Source organism: Lissotriton vulgaris, chromosome 5 (genome assembly GCF_964263255.1).
Source record: "Lissotriton vulgaris chromosome 5, aLisVul1.2, whole genome shotgun sequence".
Classification (NCBI taxonomy): Eukaryota; Metazoa; Chordata; class Amphibia; order Caudata; family Salamandridae; genus Lissotriton; species Lissotriton vulgaris.
In genome coordinates this window covers 1603031518-1603056271 of record NC_141693.1, presented here as the reverse complement: position 1 = coordinate 1603056271, position 24754 = coordinate 1603031518, and the positions used below count along the sequence as shown (strand labels likewise).

General features: G+C 46.3%; 1 protein-coding gene across 1 annotated transcript in view; it reads left to right on the top strand.

Moving 5' to 3' along the window:
* The window catches only part of IRF9 (interferon regulatory factor 9), a 137374-nt gene that overhangs the window by 66952 nt on the left and 45668 nt on the right, over positions 1 to 24754 (top strand). The window contains exons 6-7 of the mRNA XM_086923744.1: positions 20987 to 21055; positions 22678 to 23043. Coding sequence (XP_086779870.1) covers positions 20987 to 21055; positions 22678 to 23043 — 435 coding nt within the window. The remainder of the gene's footprint in view (positions 1 to 20986; positions 21056 to 22677; positions 23044 to 24754) is intronic.

The following is a 24754-nucleotide window of genomic DNA, read 5'->3' as shown; positions in this document are numbered from 1 at the left end:
TTCCATGAACCACCACTTTTCTCATACCAGAGAGGCAATAACATTGCCAATCATCTTGTTCGCGCCATTACATGGCCCACTGCCACTACAGACAAACACACCATCACTGCGGCTTGGGGAATGCCACCAGTAATTGGACACTTCAAATGCCAATCATGTAGCGTCTGTGAACTAACCTACAACACCAAGGAATTTGTGTATAATGGACAGACTCACCAACTTTCTCACCACTCAAACTGTAAGACTCAAAACGTCATCTATGCTATCCGTTGTCCATGTGAACTAATCTATATTGGCCAAACCACCCAAATGGTCAAACAACGGATAATACAGCACAAAAGCAGAATTAACTGCAAAGTACTTACGGCCCCTCTGGTCGCACACTTCTTGGAAAAGTCACATACAGACACTGACCTAAGATGGTTAGTCATTGAAAAACCAACACTGCCTATCAGGGGTGGCAACATGGCAGCCCTCCTCAACAGAGCAGAATGCAAATGGATTGCACGAGTGGACTCTGTAAACCAAGGGTTAAATACCCTTGATGAGTGGACAAACACCATCTCCATCTAATCCCCTGTCCTTTCTCTCAAACTGTATATATCTATCCCTCTTCTAAGTGCTTCTTTAGTGATGTAAATAAATGTGATGTCATTGTTATTTGGATAATAGAAAAATGCCTTGACATTTTGATGAGCCGCATTTATCTTAAAATGCTTCATGTAAATATGCTTAGATGTATACATTCCTAATATCTCTCAATGTATATCATGGGGTGATTCTATTAACAACAGTACCACCAGGTTCACCTCCATCCAATACCTGAGCTTGCTAACCCCCTCCACCCCCTTCCACAACATGCGCGGTCGGACTTAATTACTGCCGTCTCATTCCTCTCGAGTATCACCTAGGCAACCCCCGTAAACACCCCGTAGTCCTTCCTCAACTTTGTTAGGAATCCCTCTCACTGCCCCGGTACAGCCAATGTCTGACCGGTACACTCCCCCTCCCCGCCCCTGACAGTCACGTGACTCCGCCCCCAGGCCGTTTACTTCCTGATTCATATTAAGGAGGAACACGACCGCGGAGAGCTAGCGCATTTACTGCCTGCAACCCGTTGTGACAGCAGACCCCCGGTTACGGCCCACAGCCCTGATTCAGTCAGGTAAGAGACATTTTGGAGCGCGCGGCGAGCGCTCCTTTACATCTAGAATTGTAGCGGACTTTTGATGCCGAACTGGGCTCACGTTAAGTACTTGTCCTTTCTTTCCTTCCGTCCCCCCACCTCCCCCGCGCAGGCCTCGCCAGTACTACCCGCTGCCCAGACGGACGAATCATTCAGGTAATTACTGTTACCAGGGTTTCTAGTCGTAACCACTATGTGTAGTCCCTCTCTAAAACTCTGTTCACTAATTGCTCCCCAGTAGCCTTGGACGATTGAGTCTATAACCAGGATTTCAACCACGTCTTCCTGCCAGAGCTTAAGTGTGAGTTTTCCACCTTCCATATGCGGCGACCCTGGTACTAGCCTAATGACCACCCAGGCTGATTGAGCAATAACGGTTTTTACCCCGCAATCTGCAGGACCCTAGTCACTCCCTATGTCACTAACCCCCGTCCAGCTCCGGCCCTCACCCCCCCACTTCATAACACTTCTTAGTTCGCAACTCAGACCGGATTGAGCACCTGTGCACTTCCCCTCCCCTGCCCGTTCTCCAACCCCAGACCCCGCGCTCAAACTGCCCTTTCTGCCCACAGCACTGTTCTCATCGACAACCCCGTCCTGATGAGGATCCCGACCAACGGGGATCGAAACGCCGTCGACTAGACAGCTTGAATTTCACGACGCATTTCACGTCTTGTGCTCCCATACTAATAATTGTGTTTCGAGTAATGATTACTTGTCTCTGCTGGGGCCATTATCTGATGTTTATATCTTGATTAATGCGTCGCCTTTGCTGTTGTTTTTAAACACTTGCACACTCACTTGTCACTGATTGTATATAGCACCTGCACCAAGTGTCACCGGGTTGTCACAAGATCCACTCTGTACAGTGCTGCTTTAACTGTATTGGCCCTTGAAAGTTTTTTCCTATTATTTATGCAAATAAGACTACCCTCTCTGAAAATCCTTTGACTCCTTGGTTTTCCTTTCCTTGTAATGCATATTGCATACATTTTCAAAATTGTCTCCGCATAATACCAGTTGGGAACTGTTTTTACTTACTTAACAATCCTGAAGGCAGAGTGCATGGAATCGTGTGAGATGGTGCTCTGGCATGAGCTGAGCCTGTCTGCAGCTTGCGGAACCAAGTCCTAATAGCTGTTCCATGATAACGCATACCATATACTCTTAAGTGCATTATAATCCTCGCGGTTAAATGCTATCTTTGGTATTGCTTTATCAAAACATGTCGAGTAAGGTGTCATACGAATTGGAATACTAACCCCTCGCCAATTCTGGCGACGGGGTTAGCATTCCACCCTTCTAGAGGGACACGACATGTATGTAACTGTGAACCCCGGTTAAAGTTAAACGAAGCCTCAGCTCCACAAAATGGATGCTGCCACCACAGACACGAGTCTGACCCCCTGCAGCTGGGAGTCCTTCCAGCGAGGGGAGCCTGGACAAAGGGTTTCCTGTCAGGGGCGGTGCTAGCACCATCCCAGACAGGGTTTTGTGTATCCTGGGTAGGCAGGGCTTTACAGGAAGGTGACTGCTGAGTGGCACCCCGGTGCTCACTACGCATAGGCCGGTCAGAACCAGTTCCAGGGGCACACCAGCCCCTGGCCTGGGGAAAGTCCGGCATGGGAGAGGGGTGTAACCACCCCCCTCCTAGTCCCACCCATAGGCAGGACCTAGTCACCGGGTCAGCCCCTTTTCTTAGTATAAAGATAGGAGCGGGCCCCCTGTTCAAATTAGATCATCTTGGGAATCAAGACACGACTTTCTGCGAAAGGACTTCAAGATTTCTTCTTCAAGATTCTCCCTTGTGACTAAGGAGTAGTCACCCTGCATCCGCAGGCACCATCTTAAGAACACTGCGGTCTGCTGCAATTCCTTCCTCAGGAATCCGACGACACAGCTTGACGAGACCCGGCTTCCCTGGCACCTCTGACCTCTACTCACCTCTACAGCCAAGCTGAGGACCGTGAGTGCGACGAGACCTCGAGGGACCGGCTATCGCCAAGACTGCACGACTTCTTTACAGCAAGCCCGCCGAGTGACCCTCTGGTGAGTGCTTTGGGGTCCGAGAAGCCCCGACCCTGAGCAGCTCCAGCACCGAAGTTCAGCCTCCCAGCATCTCCACGATCTGCGTGGGGCCCTTCTGCTTTTTGCTGCTCACCGCGTTGTTTGGCTACTAGCCCGCTGGCTTGTGGCCTTCTGAACGACGCCCGACGACATCACTGCTGCTGGTCTGGTTGCTCCAGACTGGCCCTTGCTCCCTTCCAAGAGAGGAGCACCCCGGACCCTCCTGGTCCACTCCAGACGCCATTTTGAGTCCAACGCGTGGGCTTGAATTAGCCAAGGCTTTGTTGCCCAATCCTGGGTCCAGCGACGCCGACAGCTTCATCCATCGTGGGACAGCTCGCTCCTCCATCCTGGTCGCCGACAACGCCTCCTGGTCCATGAGATCTGCAGAGCACAGCGTCGCCCACCCACCTAATCGAGGTGCCTACCATCCGGTGCCCTCCTGGTGCCACCTGACTACTGGCTAGTAGTCACGAACTTGGTCCGCTCTGCTTTCAGGTGTCATCTATCTTCAAGATCCAGGCTTGGATCACTTCGAACTCTCTTCACTGGTCGCCTGCCAGCATCTTTCTTCCAGGCTCCTGGTCCGTCTACGAGGATTCCCGACGTCTTTTGAGACCTATGCAGCTGCAGCCCCTGGGCTAGGTAACTTCGGCATTTCGGTGCCCCAGCATAGCCTCACTATCCAAGGGTCAGAATCCACTTTCGTTTCCTCCTACCAGGTCGGGTTCGCCCGAGAACACTAACTTTGCTTTTACTAGCTACCATAGACTTTGTCCCGCATCACGCGTGAGAGTGCACACTCTGCACCCGAGTCCCCTGGGTCTCCTAGAAGTAATCTAACGATTCTATAGTCAAGTCCTAGCGATTCCAAAGCCTATTAGTACTGTACTTACCTGCTAGTAATTTCGCATTCCACTTTCAGAGTATATGGTTTTCCGTGCCCCTCGGGCATTTGTATATACTGTGCTAACTTAAGTATTTTCGTAAGAGTTTTGTTTTGTGCTTAGTACCCTGTCCTCATAAAGAGTACAGGGCTGTTGTGATTCTAATAAATACACTGTTTATTTTCATAACACTTGTGTGGTGTCCTTTCACTTGGTGTTCAAGGGGTATATGTGTGGTATAACAGCTGGCTTAACACGCCCTCTCGAGTCTTTAGCCTTAGACTGCTCGTATCCACGCTACTAGGATAGCTTGTCTATAAGGTTGACTTACAACCAATCATCAATAAGGGTTGCTGGACTGATACATAGTGTTCACTAGAATAGTGAGCACTGCATATCAGGCCACCTTCTCACATCTTACATCTGTACAAATGTAATCGGGCCTATGCTTCCATTCGGATACATTTATCCGCAATGGCTGCTTATCTCCAAAACAGACAGCACCTCTCACTTTTCAGGGTGCCTGCCATTAAAGCATTTCTGGAAGGACTCAAACGTGTCATTCCCCCGCGGACGCCACCAGCTCTGGTGTGCAACCTCAATGTGGTCCTCACCAGGCTGATGGGTCCCCCTTTTGAACCACTGCATTCCTGCAAGATTCAATTCTTGACATGGAAAGTGGCTTTCCTTATAGCGATTACGTCGCTACGACGAGTTAGTGAACTCCAGGCACTAACTATCCAAGAGCCATTTATTAAAATTCATTCTAAGAGGGTGGTGCTTCACATTAACCCTAAATTCCTTCCTAAAGTAGTGTCTCAGTTTCATATCAATCAGACTATAGAACTAGTTACTGTGTTCCTCCGAGCACTCAATCAAATATCAAAGAGTCTTTATATAGTTTTCACTATTCCTTTTAATGTCCAATCTTCCTTCAAATTCAAATCCAATTTCCATCAAACGATAACTCGCAGCCAACACGTGTTTCGTCAAGTCCGTGTAGGACAGATTGACTTCTTCAGGGCTGCAACCCAAATACTTACAATCAGTCTTAATTTACAAATTTTGAAATTGCAAAACAAACCATTTTATGCACTTTTTAACGTAAAGCGGAAATTCACTTTGAAAATCATTTTTTGACCTTAACCAAGGTCTAATGTACAGTTGCAGGTATTAGTACAATCGCTTTCACAAAAGAAGGAACATATGTAACAAAACCATGATCTTCACAAAACTTGATATGAACCATTTACATTACAAAGCATCACCAACTCTAATTTCATACGAGTCTAAAGTATAGGGTATAGGGCTGTGGTCCCCGATAACACCCATAGGTAACAGGTTCATGAACCTATATTTTTAAATCTCTAGTCAATAACTCACCTATTGTAAGATAGATGTATCAAACTATTAATGTCAACACGTAGTATATTTAATAGATACCAGACATCGTCCCTTCAGTGGTTTGCCTCGTATGTGCCAATTCCTATAAATAAAATTAATAAATAGTGCTATCAATGCTTGATAGCTCCAATATAAACAAATGCAAGTCTGATCAAATCAAGTATAATATAATGGACCGATAATTCCACTCACCAATTTGTGAAGTGACTTTTTAGTAAATTTCATACACGTATAAGTATTCCCATAATCTTCCGTTTCAAGTCAAATAGCATCGAAGTCTGGGCATGGGTCGAGTAAGTTCCTAAAGTAAATTAACATCGCTGTCAATACTGTTCATTAAACGTATGACAGCTTATAACCAGATCCTATAAAGTGTCGACAGCCGGCTAAACATATCCACTGTGCAGGTCTCACCTTTCGCATTAGTATTGGTGTGTACCCATATTTTTCATCTTCTAATGGTTTCTTCAGTAATCGTAAGTGTCCTCAACACGAGTCCGTGTCTAGTGTAAAAGAGAGGATACACTTATGAAGTCCAAACCTTAACTAATAAATCCCCTACAGTTCCAATAAGTTCACTGTACTCACCGTTTGTAAGTCTGAAGTGTTCCGACTTTGGCGTTCTGCACGGGCGCCATCTTGAAATGTCTTTTTATAGCTATTCGCACGGGCGCCATCTTGTAATGTCTACTATAGTTACTAACCCGGCGAATATACTATAAACTTGCGGTCCCGCCATATTATAGTGGGCACAATTTAGGGACTATAGATCCTCAATCTGGACATTATCCAGATTGAGGATCTATAGTCCATAAATTGTGCCCACTATAATATGGCGGGACCGCGAGTTTATAGTATATTCGCCGGGTTAGTAACTATAGTAGACATTACAAGATGGCGCCCGTGCGAATAGCTATAAAAAGACATTTCAAGATGGCGCCCGTGCAGAACGCCAAAGTCGGAACACTTCAGACTTACAAACGGTGAGTACGGTGAACTTATTGGAACTGTAGGGGATTTATTAGTTAAGGTTTGGACTTCATAAGTGTATCCTCTCTTTTACACTAGACACGGACTCGTGTTGAGGATACTTACGATTACTGAAGAAACCATTAGAAGATGAAAAATATGGGTACACACCAATACTAATAAGAAAGGTGAGACCTGCACAGTGGATATGTTTAGCCGGCTGTCGACACTTTATAGGATCTGGTTATAAGCTGTCATACGTTTAATGAACAGTATTGACAGCGATGTTAATTTACTTTAGGAACTTACTCGACCCATGCCCAGACTTCAATGCTATTTGACTTGAAACGGAAGATTATGGGAATACTTATACGTGTATGAAATTTACTAAAAAGTCACTTCACAAATTGGTGAGTGGAATTATCGGTCCATTATATTATACTTGATTTGATCAGACTTGCATTTGTTTATATTGGAGCTATCAAGCATTGATAGCACTATTTATTAATTTTATTTATAGGAATTGGCACATACGAGGCAAACCACTGAAGGGACGATGTCTGGTATCTATTAAATATACTACGTGTTGACATTAATAGTTTGATACATCTATCTTACAATAGGTGAGTTATTGACTAGAGATTTATAAATATAGGTTCATGAACCTGTTACCTATGGGTGTTATCGGGGACCACAGCCCTATACCCTATACTTTAGACTCGTATGAAATTAGAGTTGGTGATGCTTTGAAATGTAAATGGTTCATATCAAGTTTTGTGAAGATCATGGTTTTGGTACATATGTTCCTTCTTTTGTGAAATCGAGTGTACTAATACCTGCAACTGTACATTAGACCTTGGTTAAGGTCAAAAAATGATTTTCAAAGTGAATTTCCGCTTTACGTTAAAAAGTGCATAAAATGGTTTGTTTTGCAATTTCAAAATTTGTAAATTAAGACTGATTGTAAGTATTTGGGTTGCAGCCCTGAAGAAGTCAATCTGTCCTACACGGACTTGACGAAACACGTGTTGGCTGCGAGTTATCGTTTGATGGAAATTGGATTTGAATTTGAAGGAAGATTGGACATTAAAAGGAATAGTGAAAACTATATAAAGACTCTTTGATATTTGATTGAGTGCTCGGAGGAACACAGTAACTGTTTGGACCATTGGTTTGTCTTGGAGGCTGTGGTAACCGGCCCCCCACCTCTTCCTGAGCATCATTTTCACATATTGTTTGACTACTTATACCTGGACTCTTTGCTGTGCGCTCTTATAAACCGTTACCATTGTTTGCAGACTATAGAACTACCTGTGTTCTTCCAAAATCCAGAGTCACTGGCGGAGAGAATGCTCCACACACTTGACGTTAAAAGGGCCCTAATGTATTACATTGATAGGACCAAGGATTTTAGGAAGACTAAACAACTCTTTGTTGCCTTTGCGCCACAACACAAAGGTAACCCCATTTCCAAGGCTGGTATAGGCAGGTGGATAGTTAAATGTATTCAGATCTGCTATCAGAAAGCCAAGCGCACTCTCACCATTCCACCACGGGCCCACTCCACCCGAAAGTTGGGGGCCTCCATGGCTTTCCTTGGAAATATCCCTTTGGAAGACTTATGTAGAGCAGCCACATGGTCTACCACACACAAGTTTACAAAACATTACTGTGTTGATGTGCACTCCAAACAGCAGGCAACTGTAGGGCAGGCTGTTCTAAAAACACTTTTCCAAACTGCTGCAGCTGGCACGGGCGGCCGCCGTTAATGGAGGGACTGCTATGTATTCTATGCACAGATATGAATTCAGCAACCCAAATGCCTCGAACCGAATATGCTACTTACCAGTATGCATCTGTTCTTGGCATGTAGGGCTGCTGACATTCATATCACCCGCCCTCCTCCCCGGCGCCTGTAGGGGCTGCAGCATTAACACATACTTCTAGCATGGTCATCATTCACTCAGTTTCACTCCATCGTGGCCACAATGGCTAAAAACAATCTGAGGATGGAGTTGATGCCCATGCGCACTGTAGTCCAGGGGAGGAGCCACCTATCTCGTGATACTTCGAAGGCTCTTCCAGGACAACAATGTGCGATCATCCGGACCCAACACTAGGCGGCGATCCATGCACAGATATGAATGTCAGCAGCCCTACATGCCAAGAACAGATGCATAATGGTAAGTAGCATATTCGGTTGGATGTTTACATTGGAATCTGGGTAAAATTACCTAGATAGATCCACACAAGTCACCCCTAACTGGATTCCGCCAGGTGTCTAGTTTTCAGAAATGTACAAGTTTGCTAGACTTCCCTAGGTGCCTGCTGAGTTGGTGCCCAAAATCCACAGTTACCCTTTTTGCAAAAAAGGGACCGGTTTGTGTGGAGATATGTGTTGTGTGCATGTTGTGTTTTTACCCATTTCTTGTCACGGTCACTTGGCCTAACCAAACAAGTGAGGTACCCTTTTTGTCGGCAGACATGCAGGAGCATAGAATAGTAAAACATTTGTTATTACCAATTAGGATTGTGCTTCATTTGTGCCTTCCAAATGTAACCCTATATGTAGGAAAGAAGACAGTTTGAAAAATACCCTTTAAATCATATGCTAGTACGGATGCTCACTGCTTTTAAACTCCATATCTTGTGTTCAATTCAGAAATACATAGGTTTCCTTGATGCTCATTTTGCTCTCTACATATTTCACTATATGAATTGGTCTGCACTAGGTACACAATGAAGAACTGTTGTACAGTGCAGATCAGTAGTGGCTGTTTTTTCCTACTCATTTTCAATATTTCTTGATTTCAACAGTTATTTTTTGGGGAATAATCCTTGAGGATCTACACATCTGATCCCTTACTGAATTTGAAATTATCTACTTTTCAGAAATTTGTAACTTTTCTGGACCGCCCATGGGGCTCACACTGGTTTCCACCACAGATTGGGGTGAGAGCACAAAAAAAAATTTAAAAAAAGGGCTACCACTTTGAAAAATACCAAACCTGTGGTAAAAAAAATAGTTTCTTATTCAGCTCTGCGTGTTCTTGAAAGCTGGGAAGATGGTGACTTTAGCACATTAAATTCTTTGTTGAATCATTTTTAGGGGAAAAAACAAATCCTTTATCCAGTACACGTTTTCCCTAATATTCCCCCAAAACTCAAAATTCAGCTATATTTTGCTTATTGTCTTAGTCCCCTCATGGGGAATCCACAAACCCTGGGTACTTTTAAAATGCCCAGAATGTTGGAAAGAAGGGACACAAATTTAGAATGATGAGGATACCTTATGTGGAAAAATGTTTATGGAGCCTGTAGCGCCAACTAACCCAAATAGCCATAAAAGGGCTTAGCACTGGGGGAGCCTCAGCATTGAAGGGGTTAATGTTTTAAAGTGGGGTGATGTTTCTTTTCTGGCTACTCCCTTGATTAGTATGTCCTCTCCGACCACAATCTGAGTGCCCTTCCTGGCTGGAGGAAGATGCTTTCAAGTTTTTCATGCCGTTATTCATATTAACCACTAGATGGCAGTATGATACTATCAGAATCAGAAAAATGCTTTATTCGATTTTTAGCAAGAACATAAAATCATAAAAGCAGCAATTTATACATAGACAAATTCATAAGAATGTCATAAAAAGAACATTAAAAAAATAAGATTGTAATATTACAGTAATAAGGCTCAATCCTTTCAGTAGTACAATTAGCAAGTTATAAAATTGCGTTTCCTCAGTATAATTTTTAAAAGACCAGACAGAATTGCTATACAAATTTAATTTTCCAATTGTTGTAAGAATAAGTATGCTGGTCGGCATTGCCGCCATAGGCCCTGCTTCAGATACTGCTTGATCCACCTTCTACGTTCATTCTCGTAATATTTACAAAATAAAACCACGTGAAATGTGGATTGCAATGATAGATTATCACACGGGCAAAACTCCAAATTCCACGACCAATCATTTTTGGATGGAAATGTGACCAGGTGATGGAATGTTTCAAATCTGAACCAGGTCAAGATGAATCTATCAAAACCCTTTATGCAATGAAGCAAATACGGTTGAATAGTGAAGCAGGCCAGGGTCATTTGGTGATGAATCACTGATATTTTAGTAATATCGCCTGATAATCTAAGCAGTTCAAAGTGGTTCATACATAACATTTTCAATTCCTTTCTTGATATCATGCAGATTAGTTCAGGGTTATTATACAGTTTGGGTCTATGCAGATCTGTTAGTGTTTTTCTGACATAGTCTAACCATGGGATATTTCTTGAATTATCCAATGCCATTACGTCCTTAATGATATCTCAATTAAGGTCCAGGGCATCTGCTGACCAGACTCTCTGCCAGAGTTAAATAGGTTGTAGTTTTATAAGGTCTGTGATAAACTCCATTCCTAATTCTGCATGACAATTAAAAACTGAAGTACCCTGAGGTAGCGCTAAAAGATATCTAAAAAAGAAATGTTCCTCGATTTGTATCGATGCTACATTCTGAAAACCCCAAATGCCCGCCCCATAAAGTGCTATACATTTGCATTTAGCTGTGTATATTTTTAAGAGTATCTACGGTGGTCTTTTTCCCAGTTTTTGGGCAAAATTCATTAGTGCTGCAGTTGAGCGTTTAAACAATAGGGTCCTGCTCTTAACTGCAGGACCCCAGGAGCCCGACCCATCGAGAAGCACCCCCAAGTAGGAGAATGTTTTAGTATGTTCGATGGAAACATCACCCACTTAGATAGATTTGCATTTAGCCCGTCCTTTCCCACACAACATCACAAATGATTTCTTTGCATTGAGTTTTAAGCCCCTATTGTCCAAAAACTCAATATATTTGGAAAGTGCTTTCTGGGCGCCTATCTTGGTTCTGGCCATTAGCACCGCATCGTCCGCGTAGAGAGGGGAGACAGCCTGCTTGTTGTTGTATCTTGGCGAGTCTACTACCCCGGCCTCCAATTCCTCCTCCAAAGCGTTCGTATATATGGAGAAAAGGAATGGGGCCAGGACGCAGCACTGTCTGACTCCCTCTCTACGCGGAAGGGCTTGGTGCATTCTCCCTTTAGGCCATTTCTCACCTTTGCAGTGGCTCCTGAGTATAATTGACGGAGAAATTGCACCATGGCGGGCTCCACCCTTATACTATCATACAAATCTATAACAGACTTCAAACTACAAAACTATACTCGTGGGTATGTAGACATGTTTCCTTTTCTAACTAAACTCGGTAAATAGGTGGGAAAAAGGTAAAAAGACCATGAATATTTCAAGGCGTATGTTAAAGATAATGAGACCAGAGGTTAAAATTAGGTTTTCGGGACATGCTTACTGGAGCAGCCTCTTAAGGAGGAAGTCAGTGCCACAGAGCTATGGAACCCGGTGTGGCTCTTCTTAGGTTATCTGATGAGTCCATGTCACATGCAATACTATATTCCATTTCAGTCTTTCCAACAACCAGTGTAATCTAGAAATGTAGTTCAACTGAATCAGTTGAGGCTAACTGGGACTACAAGACCCAGAATCTACTGGGTTGTTGAATGAAAGCGCAAGACTGTGGTGTCATGGGCTGGTGTGCGAGGGGGGCGGTTAGCGATCCAGTGGTTGTGAGGCAGACGGGCTGCGGGCTACTTAAGGCGGGTGCCCTTCCGGCAACGCAGCGGACGTGCGCAGCGGGCGCTACAAAGTCAAGCCCGTCAGCGGCCGGCCGGGCCTAGGGGCACCCCACCATGCCCAGATTGTACAATACTCTTCTGTGCAGCTCTGCAACCTTCAAGGTCCGTGGCCTTTGGCCGACTCTGTGATTTCGCACATCAGTAGGCTGGGATTGACAGCTCCTTGTCCACTCCCCTATCTCCCGTCCCTCCCCCACTCTTCCTCCTCCCCCCCCCCCCAGGTCCATCTTGCGATGTCCCTGTTTCCCCCTTGCCTGCTGCCCTATCCATCTATTATCTTAATACTAGGTCAGCAGTAAAGAACTGTCACGAACTCTTCGTCCTATTGGACTCGTACAAGCCGGATCTCCTATTTCTTACGGAGACCTGGTTCTGTGACAACTCCCTCCCTTCCCTCTTGGCTGCCCTTCCTGCCTCATATTATGCTCTGCGCGCCGCCCGACCCTCCGGCAAGTCTGGTGGCGGCGTTGCTTTGATTGCACGTACAGACTTTTCCTTTCAGCCTCTAACTTTCTCTTCTATTGGTTTGTCAGACTTTTTAGTTGTCCAATCACCGTCTTTCAGAGTTCCACTCACCTGCTTGCTTATGTATCGGCCCCCTCAACCTTCTCAACATTTTCTCTCTGAATTCCAAGATTTGCTGGCCACTTTAGCGGTCAACAACTCCTCTATCCTGGTATTGGGAGATTTTAACTTTTGGCCTTCAGACCCCGCAGAATGCTCGACTTCCAAAGAATTCTCGGATACTCTTCGTTCCCTCAATTTTGACTCCCACGTTCATTCCCCCACTCACATTCAGGGTCACATCCTTGATCAGGTTTGGTCCCTTAATTGTCCAGTAGCTTCCCTGTCCATTTCCCCCTGCACATGGTCCAATCACTTCTTGATTTCCTTTTCCCTTCACCTTAGTCGAGTCACCAAGCCCCCCTTCTCAAAAACATCTGGGCGCGCTCTTGGAACCAGGTGGATGTGGCCTCTCTGTCTGCCACACTGTCTGCATCTAGTCCTAATTTACACGGTCTGTCGTCCTCCGCACAAGCTGATTCCATTAACTCCTGGCTCCTGACAGGCTGCGATTTGGTCGCTCCCCTCAGGCGGGTGTCCTCCAGGCGTGCGAACGACGCGAACCGTTGGTTCAATGAGGAATTGAAGGCCATAAAATTAACTGTGCGCCACGCTGAGCGGGCTTGGAGGCGAGATTATTGCCCTAACCTCAAAACCCAGTATGTCATCCTCCTTTCTCAGTACAAAAAATCTATTTTGGCTGCTAAGACTGCTTATTTCTCCTCAAAAATCCTGGCAGCCGAAAATCAGCCTAGAGAAATTTTTTCTATTGTACACAATCTCGCCTTTTCCGACAGTCACCCTAAAACCCTCCCCTTCCCAGGACCTATTTGACTCCCTCAATACTTATTTTCTGGACAAAATTTCTAACATTAAAGCCAATTTCCCTCCCCCCCCCTCTTTCCTTTGTTGACCCCCAGTGTCCGTCAGTCGGGGCACGCATGGATTCGTTCCCCCTCTTGACGGAAGAGTCTTTTCTCTCCCTCCTTCCTATGGTCAAATCAGGTTCCCCTTTAGACATCTGTCCTGCCCACATCCTCAAGCACATTTACTAGGTTTGTGTTCAGCCCACTCTCAATTTTCTTAACAGCTCACTGTCTCAGGGCATTGTTATTCAACCACTTAAATCGGCCATCATTGTCCCCATCCTTAAAAAGCCTGGCGCGGACCCCTCCGCTCTTGTCAACTACCGCCCCATTTCTTTGTTGCCTTTTCTGGGGAAGGTACTGGAGCGCCACGTGACCAGAGCGCTCAGTACTTTTGTGGAGGAGCCCCGCACACTCTATGGAGTCCGTGGTGTTATCGGTCCTCGACAACCTCAGGAAGGGTATGGACACTAACCATCCCCAGGCCCTGGTCCTCCTTGACCTCTCCGCCGACTTTGACACGGTTGACTATTCCATCTTACTTTCCCGTGTCAGGGCGGCGGGGGTTGGAGGTTCGGCCCTGGCCTGGCTGTCCTCCTTCCTGAGGGACCGCACCCAGGCAGTGCGCCTGGGTGACTTTTCGGCGGACTTCCGGAAGGTACAATGCGGGGTTCCTCAGGGCTCTTCCCTTTCCCCCCTTTTATTCAACTTGTATATCGCCCCTCTTATTTTTGCCCTTCAGCAAATGGAGGTCTCAGTCTACAATTATTTGGACGACCTTCATCTTATTTTTAATTTGTCCCCATCCCCTGACTCCATGCTTAAGTTCCAGTCTGTTATGATTTTTATCCGGGACTGGATGAATTACAACCACTTGAAGTTAAACCCAGACAAAACTGAGCTGGTTTTGACAGGTGGTTGCTCCAGTCCCTGGACCTCCTTTTTTTGGCCCCCCCTCCCTGGTTCCCTCCCCTTCTCCATCCTCCTCTGTGAAAACCCTTGGGATTAAGTTGAATGACCAACTCACTTTGCACTCGCAGGTCAGTCTAGTGGTGTCCTCCTCCTTTCTTTCACTCCGCACTATCCGTAAAGTTTCCAGTTTCTTTTCATGTTCTGCTTTAAAACTCATAGTCCTGGCGATGGTAATTTCTCGCCTCGATTATGGCAATGCACTATATTGTGGCATGCCCGCTTACAGTCTGCAGCGATTACAGCTGGTTCAAAACTAGGCCGCTCGCCTGGTTTACAATCAGGCCAAGTCCCACCATGTCACCCCTCTCCTTAAGTCTTTGCACTGGCTCCCTATCCGAGAACGAGCTCAGTTCAAGATGGGCTGCATTACTTTTCAGGCACGGGTTGGCGCAGCCCCTGCTTTCATTTCTTCGGAAATCAAAGTCTATGCCCCTGTCAGGGAGCTGCGCTCTTCCTCCCAATATCTGTTGGCAGTTCCCCGCTTTAGGCGTAAAAAGTGGGGGGGCACGAAATTTTCCACACTTGCCCACGCTTTCTGGAACTCTCTCCCTGCCTATCTCAGATCTCCCACTCAATATTTACATTTCCGAAAGGCGTTAAAAACTTTTCTCTTTGCACAAGTCTTTCCACTGTAATTGTTTTGTTCTGCTTCTCCCCTGATCTCTTTGTTCTCTGGGTTCTGCACACTACAGCGCCATGAAACCGCCAGGTGAACGGGCGCTCTATAAATGTTTTAAACTCAAACTCACACACTGTTGACACACACGGACACTGCTCACACACACAGGCACTGCTCACACACACAGGCACTTCTCACACACACAGGCACTTCTCACACACACAGGCACTTCTCACACACACAGGCACCTCTCACACACACAGGCACTTCACACACACAGGCACTGTTCATACACAGACACTGCTCGCACACAGACACTGCTCGCACACACAGACACTGCTCGCACACACAGACACTGCTCGCACACACAGACACTGCTGGTACACACAGACACTGCTCGCACACACAGAGACTGTTCACACACTCAGACACTGTTCACACACACAGACACTGTTTGCACACACAGGCACTACATACACACACAGGCTGCTCACACACACCGGCACTGCGCGCACACATAGGCACTGTTCACACACACCGGCACTGCGCACACACACCGGCACTGCGCACACACACCGGCACTGCTCACACACAGACACTGTTCACACACACAGACACTGTTCACACACACACAGACACTGTTCACACACACAGACACTGTTAACACACACACACTGTTCACACACAGAGGCACTACATACACACACACAGGCTGCTCGCGCACACCGGCACTGGGCGCACACATAGGCACTGGTCACAGTGACTGCAGTGTGTGTGTGTGTGTGCAGAGTAAACAGTGTGAGTGTGCAGGGTGAACAGTGTGTAGTGAGTGCAGAGTGAGTGCGAGAGTTACTGTGAGTGCAGAGTGAGTGCGAGAGTGACAGTGAGTGCAGAGTGAGTGCGAGAGTGACAGTGAGTGCAGAGTGAGTGCGAGAGTGACAGTGAGTGCGTGAGTGCAGAGTGAGTGTGAGAGTGACAGTGAGTGCAGAGTGAGTGCGAGAGGATAGTGAGTGCAGAGGGAGTACGAGAGTGACAGTGAGTGCAGTGTGAGTGCGAGAGTGACAGTGAGTGCAGAGTGAGTGCAAGAGTGAGAGTGCAGAGTGAAAGTGAGTGCAGAGTGAGTGCGAGAGTGACAGTGAGTGCAGAGTGAGTGTGAGAGTGACAGTGAGTGCAAGAGTGACAGTGAGTGCGGAGTGAGTGCGAGAGTGACAGTGAGTGCGAGAGTGACAAGGAGTGCAGAGTGAGTGCGAGAGTGACTGTGAGTTCAGAGTGAGTGTGAGAGTGACTGTGAGTGCAGAGTGAGTGCGAGAGTGACAGTGAGTGCAGAGTGTGTGCGAGAGTGACAGTGAGTGCAAGAGTGACAGTGAGTGCGAGAGTGACCGTGAGTGCAGAGTGACAGTGAGTGCAGAGTGACAGCAGAGTGACAGTGAGTGCAGAGTGACAGCAGAGTGACAGTGAGTGCAGAGTGAGTGTGATGGACAGTGAGTGAAGAGTGCGTGTGAGTGCAGAGTGAGTGTGTGCAGAGTGAGTGTGAGAGCAACAGTGAGTGCAGAGTGAGTGCGAGAGTGACAGTGAGTGCAGAGTAAGTGCAGAATGACAGTGAGTGCAGAGTGACAGTGAGTGCAGAGTGACAGTGAGTGCAGAGTGACAGTGAGTGCAGAGTGACAGTGAGTGCAGAGTGACAGTGAGTGCATCCACCAATTAATATTGTACCTTTCGCACTATGCTGCACTTTACCTTTTAAAGATAATGCGTTAAAGTGCAGCATGCCACCATTGATAACATTCCAATCCAACACACATCTCCAACACACACCACATGCTTTCACTCCAAAACACATGCCTAAAACACATTGCCATTTACAATGCCATTATCTCTAACTCAAACAAACTCGAGCCCTAATGCATTCCTAATGCTTGTTTTTCTAGGCAGCATGTGAGCGCGCGCGGCGTGTTGCGCAAAGCAGGGCTCAAAAACCCAGTCCGTTGCAGACAGCAGCGAGCCGGCGGGGCGCGCGGCTCCTTGGGGCTTGTTTTAGCAGTAGCCTCTGCGCCAGTATCCCTGCTTGCACGAGCCCGGAGCGCTGCACTGTACCGTGTAAAGCAGCGCCGTAGACGGGCCGCCTATTCCTGACTTGTGTAATGCTCTTTACTCCTGACCTCTGACCCTGTCGCCCTGGGCGCCTTATCTCGGCCACATAGTGTGAAGGGAAGAGCTTTCTGGCGCAGGAAGCGATGTTGAGAGAGTTGTAGTGCTTGTTTTTTAACATGTTTGTAACCACATTTGAGAAAACATGTTGCAGTTTAGTTAATTAGTGCACGTGACACAGTTGCGCACAGAGGTCTGGTGTCTGCCTCCCGGAGGGCTTCTTCTGCTGTGACATCATCGGTGACTCGGGCTTGTTGTGTCTGGCTGCACCCCCGAATACCACACACGTCGGTAGTTCAGCATGTCTCCAGACGGTGCTACGCTACTGATCACACTTGAGGTGTCTAGTGAAGATGGCGCAGCAGAGGACACGAAGACAAGAAACTACGCAAACAAATGTCTCTAAAGCACAGATGGCAGCGGGACTGAAGCGGGGCTGAAGCACCTGCAGCGATGCTGTGACAGCACGCCACGGCTGTCTCTAACCCCAGCCAGCCTGCGTTTACACATTCAATGTTCTGGCTATTGCGGAATGAACACGGTTTACCAAGGTTCAGTAACCAGCAACGCAGTTAAGCGTGGGCACTGCAGCAACCCTGCAGCCTTCATTGGTGCTAGTGACAAGTGCAGGAGCAGCAGTTGTGCAATGTTCCTTCACATGGACAGAAGAGTTTATACATGCGCACGCACGCACACAACCATGTGCATGATTTGCGTCATTGAGCCTTCTTCACGTGCGTAGGACTCTAACAACACAGAGAACGACGATGCATCCTTACACGCACGTACACGCACGCACCTTCACAGATACTGACACACACAGTGCAGGTGTATGCGCCACTGTTGCTTAACCATCTCTAAAACAGACTGCAATCTTTCCTCTCAGGGTGTGTGGCGTAATTGTGCTTCTGTTGTTGTTTGTTGTATGTAACAGTATGCAAGGGTGTCCGTTTGGCTTTAGTATGTTAATGGGTGTGATGATGGTGTGTGATAAGGTGACAGTGTCTGTGTTTTTGGTCACGTGCTGTGCTATCGCCGGGTGTGCATATCTTTTAGTGTATGTTTGTGTGTGTGTGCATGTGTTTGCGAGATAGCACGCAAGCTTGTGTGATTGTGAGTTACAAGGGGAGATGAATGGTGTTGGTGGGGCAGAATTAGGCTGTTGTACTAGTGTAAATCCTCAACAATGGCGTGCCCCTTTTGTGCTCTGTGGTTGTAAAACCCAGATTACTTAGTTTGGTCAGATAGAGGGTATACTTCCGCCTTCTGTCTGAGTGTGCTGAACACTGTCACTGACTAAACCAGCTCTCAAAACTGTATATGTGTGTCTATGTGATCCACCACCGACCTAACACCTCCCTATACCTTCCAGCTGTGAAGAAAAAAGGGGAGGGGAGGTTGACAGTGCCTTACGGAAGCAACACTAAGGGGAGGATCTGACAGACTGGTACTCGCCTGATTCCTCACTTCTCATCATCAGCTACTGTCAACCCAAAAGAAAGGGGGGATAAAGAAAGTGTAATCAAACCGAAAAACCATTATGTGTTACACGTGTTACATAACCCATTGTAGTATGTCAATACCCCTACCAAAATGAGATGCAGACATACCACCAATTAAAAAGAGCTGAGCAAAACTGGCAACTACAACTTTATTCTGTGCTGTTGGCTCACTCTATTAAAAATTAACCAACATGTTTCATCACCGTTATTTACTTTACCGGTGATTTCTTCAGGGTTTTGGTTCAGCATATGGTGTGTGATAAGGTGACAGTGTCTGTGTTTTTGGTCACGTGCTGTGCTATCGCCGGGTGTGAATATCTTTTAGTGTATGTTTGTGTGTGTGTCCATGTGTTTGCGAGATAGCACGCAAGCTTGTGTGATTGTGAGTTACAAGGGGAGATGAATGGTGTTGGTGGGGGCAGAATTAGGCTGTTGTACTAGTGTGACATAGCATTTGTCACGTGCCTGTGGCGTAGTTTATCTTGCTTACAACTCTCCAAGTCTGTGATCTATTAAAGCTGTGCGACGCGTACATTTTCGGGAAAATATATTTTTGATCCACTTAGCTCACAGGACGCTTTTTTCTGTTTTTTTTTTACTCGCATCACATTGAGGTTGTTGGAAGGAATAGTGAAACTGAGGTCAACAGAATAACTTTTCTACGTAGTTACTTGACCTGCGGCTGTTTTGCATCGTGCCCTCACGTGTTGGTTGGTGAACTTTAAAACTGTGGGGAGAATATAAATATCCGTACTGCCACTGAATGAGCATAGCAAGAAAGTTTGACCCTGCTCCTCAGTGGAGTTGGAAGGAGTATCCTTCCTGCCTTAATAATTTACGAAAATGTTGCCTAACCTTGTATTTTAAAGCATTCCTCATAGTAATTTGGCTAAATTATATATGTCTTAGAAGCAATTCCGACAAGTTTTTTTTATATTTCATGAGTTGTAAAGTGAGTCCAAACATGTTAACGCTCCCTGGTATGGGGAGTCCCTTCCTCCCAGAACCCTAGAGAACCCTTGAGAAGATGGGTCCAAATGGGACATTGTATAACACCACGCAACAGTTCCCTGTAAAGCTCGAACGGAACAACGGATGAGGGTGAACCTCGCTGCACATTGCAGTTTGGTGGCAGTCTGGGAGACCTAACTGAATACTTAAAAAAATATATATTTACAGTTGTGATCGTGATAGGATATAGGAAAAAAAAATTCAGAATTTATCTTTTCTTCCCCATTCTGAAGGAAAGGAAGGGAGACAGGCCTGGTGGGGAACTGTCTACTGTTACCAACAAGTTCTATTAAACAAATATGCAGATGTTTCCTTTGTCTATAATGCATAAGGTGTCACCCAGAACTTGGGGTGGTTATGGTTCCTATTCTACATTTAGAACAAAATCTAAATAAGAAAGTACTGATGAGCCTCTTAGAGGACACTGATATGTGGCCTGAAGGGCACCTTAGGCAACCACACAGGAGGACGTCTAGTTCAGGAAGTCCAAGAAAGGTGTCTGAAGGGGCCAGGCAATTCCCCAGTGTAAAACTGCTAAATAAAAACAAGCATTTGCAATGCAACAGGTCTCGCATTTACTCGAGTTTAAGCTATTGGCATTGTAAATGACAATGCGTTTTATTTATGTTTCAAAAACCAAAACATATGTCATTAACAATGTCAATAGCTCAAACTCTCGTAAATGCGAGACCAGTTGCATTGCAAATGCTTGTTTTGTGTCTCCTGTTTGCTCTGAGCCAAGCAACATTAGACCCCTCACCCAAATCCCTGAAGGTCTGTGCTGCTCGTGGCGACCTTGCACTAGACCGCAACCATCCAAATGCAAAATCAAATGTCTTTGAAGAGAGCATGGTCTGACCGGCACACTTTAAAAACCATTTATTCTATAGGCAAGAAATGTGACCAGTCCCCAGCAATAATACTGCCCCCAACAGCAGTAAACCCAGGCCCCACCCGGCCAGCCCATTGAGAAAATGCCTGGTCAGGCCAGTCTGGGCCTGTTGATGAAGTCATCTGCTAATCTCACTCCCAGGGCAACAGAAGGCCTTGGTGCACTGGAAGGAGCACTCTACATTTCTGTGAAACTATGAGTTAATGTCACTTTTCTATCTTTTCTGTAGGTCAGCTGGAGATCACCCTGAACTGGGTGGAAACTGAGGCTGCAGACACGACGCTTGTGCTGGAAGAAGGTAAGAAATCCATTTCACTAGTAAAAGCCTACACCCCCAGAAGAGTATCTTAAAAACTGGAAAGGATGGGAGGCTATAAGGGAGAAGAGTGAGAGGGAAGGAGAGTTTGTTTCAGTTTAATACGGGTGACCTCACTGTGTTGGATAGTATTAAGGGTCATCAGCGCACTGCTCCCAATGCTTATGCCGCCCCTTTGTGCCAGGGAAAGGGCTTCTGGGTAATCGGACCCCTTGTGCATTTTATCTGTGAGTAACTCCTCCTTTTCTGCCTTGTTTGCTTGAAGCGTTTAGAATTGTTTCCGGATAGCCTGCTCTCCCTAGCTTTCGACTATGTAGGGGCATTGTATTGTTTGTGCCAGGTGTCACTCTTTTTACAGGGTATTTGGTCCCTTTTCTTTCAGAAAGGGCTGTTTCAATTATTCCTTTCAGGTGCCACCTTTCTGGCTTTGCCATGTGTAGTTGACCGTCCTCTTCCAAACCTTTTGACTGGGCTTGGGAACTGAATTTGCTTCCTCGCATTATGAAAACCTTTTGGCTGGGCTTGGGAACAGAATTTGGTTCCTCGCAATATGAGTCTTTGGCTGTTTTGCACACCACTCTTTTGAAGGTGGTTGGTGTTTTGAGAATATATCAGCTGGTATGTTGTGTTTTTTCAAGATTTCTAATTTTGCTGTTCAAATTGATAGCCTGCCTTTTAGCCCCTCTATTGCTCCCTATGGTGAGTGTAGGTGGAATTTTTTTTTTAATCCCTGCCATTTGAAACATTACACTTCATGGAATTTCTGCCTCTGAAAAGTCTAAAGTTGCTAGAGATGAAAAGCAGATCTTCAAGGTAGAGAGAGCTGTTTTCTTGAATGGCTTTATAGTTAAGGATGTGATCATTCTCATGATTGGAAGCCAGTGGAGGGTGTTGTGGCTACATTTACCTACGGGTGTGATATCTCTGCGGTTGAGTGTAGTAATGTTTTCAGATGTGTGATGGTTGACTCTGGTTCTCCAGCTAGGATTGTGTTTCAAGATATAACGAGGGCATGTACGGCTAGTCTGAATAGACCTGAGGGATTAAGTACTTGATTACATTGAAGAAGTGAAGACATAAACTATTAATGTGAGAGATAAGGGTGAGGGAGGGTTCCAGTAACAAACCAAGAGATTTGAACGTGAGAGAAAGTGAGGGAAGAGAAGCCTTCAAGTTCCAGTGACGCAGAAGAGAGAGATCAAATTTGTTCTTGTGAGTAAATGTAAAGAGAAGGGACTCATTTTTGTGTGTGGGGGGTGGTTTAAGACGATGACATTCTCTCTCATTCAGATCTGATATTTTTAAAGGAAATACTTAGGGCGTCAATACCTTCAGTTAGCAGGTTCTTGCTTATGATTTGTATTAGCATACTGGAACACAGAAAGGTTCATACCCACGAGGATCATACTTCGGGGTTCATGCACAGCCTGAGAAAAGTAGGGGCGCCTCTTTAATGTGTGTTCCATCCTGCCTCAAATGCAGAACTGTGGGTAACTATGCACTGTGCCAACTATTATACCGACTGTAGTGGAATCTCTTCTGTTTTGTGTGCTCCATCTCTGCCTGATCCAAAGGTTTAAAAAACTTGTCTTCCTCTCCCATAGGTATTTATGCCATGCGGGTGACCATCTTCTATGGGGCGCATCGGATGCTCCAAAAGGACATCCTGAGTGGGGACTGTAAGATTTCCTCAGCTCAGCCAGCATTGGTTGCTAGTCAGATGGAGCGCATCTACCTGCCACCAGCTATCACCATTGAAGACCCAGTTAGGCAACAAGCCACTCAGGAACTGTTAACCTTCCTAGAGAAGGGGCTCATGCTAGCCAGCACTCCACAGGGCATCTTCGTCCAGCGCTTTTGCAGAGGGCGCGTATTTTGGACAGGCCCATGTTCACCACAGCCTGGCATGAGCAACAAGCTAGAGAGAGGGGCACATGTCAAAGTCTTTGACACTAACCGATTCCTTAATGGTGAGTAAAGATACCATGTGTTAAAGCTCTCTCAAGTTCCATGCAGGACTTCTTGCCGCTCTCTCCAGCTCCATACAGGAGCTCTTGCTCCAGCTCCCTGCCCGCCCTCTTACTGCTTTCCAACTCATAAAGGACCTTTTGCCACTCGTCATCTCCCTGCAGACACTTTCACTACTTTCCAACTCCTGGCAGACTCCCCTCACTGCTACCTCCAGCTCCATGCAGACCCCTTCACTGCTACCTCCATGTTCATTTACGACCTCTAGTTGTTCTCTCCAGCTCCATGCACGCCCTCCTGCTACTCTCTCTGGGTCCATGCATATCCTCTTGCTCTTCTCTCCAGCTCCCTGCAGGAACCCTCGTCATGCTCTCCAGCTCCCTGCACAACCTCTTGCTGCTTTTTAACTAAAGAAGGTGCACCAGGAAAGAAATCACAAACTTTTGAGGAAGAACCTTTAAATTAATTGTATTCTTCTTGGTAAAACAAACGATAAGTCATCAGCCAACACGTTTTGTTCCTTTGAAAGGAACTTCATCATGGCTATAAGTGCTAGGTTTAGTAATCCGAGGTTTATTCACAATAACATTCCAAATTAATTCAAGAAGAAGCCCCAGAATAAGGGTTCAAATATATCAAATCCAGCGACGATAATCTAGATAATCTCCTTCATGTACATGGCGGGTACACCCGGCAGTAGTGCTTCTCTCTTAAGCTCCATATACTCCCTCTTGCTGCACTCTCCAGCACCATGCACGCCCTCTTGCTGCTCCCTCCAGCTCCATGCACACCCTTTTGCTGCTCTTTCCAACTTAATGCAGACCTTCTCGCTGCTCTCTCCAGATCCATACTTGATCTTTTGTCACACTCTCAAGCTCCATGTAGGACGACTTTCCAGCACTCTCTCCAGCTCCATAAAGGACTTCCTGCCGCTCTCTTCAACTCCATGCAGGACCCCTCGTCACTGTCCTTTTCCCTGCATGCCCTTTTGCTGAACTCTTCGTCTCCCTGCAGGCCCTCTTGCTGCTCATTCTATCTCCATGCACACCCTCTTGCTGTTGTCTCCAGCTACATACACACCCTATTGCTGCTCCAGCTCCAGCTCCATACACACCCTATTGCTGCTCCAGCTCCATTCATGCCCTCTTGCTGGTCTCTCCAGCTCCATGCATGCCCTCTTGCTGCTCTCTGTTCTCTCCAGCACCATGCACGCCCTTTTACTGCTCTCTCCAGCTCAATGCACATGCTCTTGCTGCTCTCTTCAGCTTAATGCATGCCCTTTTTGCTCTCTCCAGCTCCATGCACACACTCTTGCTGCTCTCTTCAGCTTCATGCACACACTTTTACTGCTCTCTCCAGCTCCATGCACACACTCTTGCTGCTCTCTCCGGCTCCATGTACGCCCTCTTGCAGCTATTTCCAGCTCCATGTACGCCTTCTTGCTGCTCTAGCTCCACGCACACACTCTTGCTGCTCTAGCTCCATGCACAGCCTCTTGCTGCTCTCTCCAGCTCCATGCACGCCCTCTTGTTGCTCTCGCCAGCTCCATGCACACTCTTTTTCTGCTCTCCAAATCCATGCACACAGTCTTTCTGCTCTCTCCAGCTCCATTCACACGCTCTTGCTGCTCTCTCCAGCTCCATTCACACACTCTTGCTGCTCTCCCCAGCTCCATGCACGCCCTTTTGCTGCTCTCTCCAGCTCCATGCACGC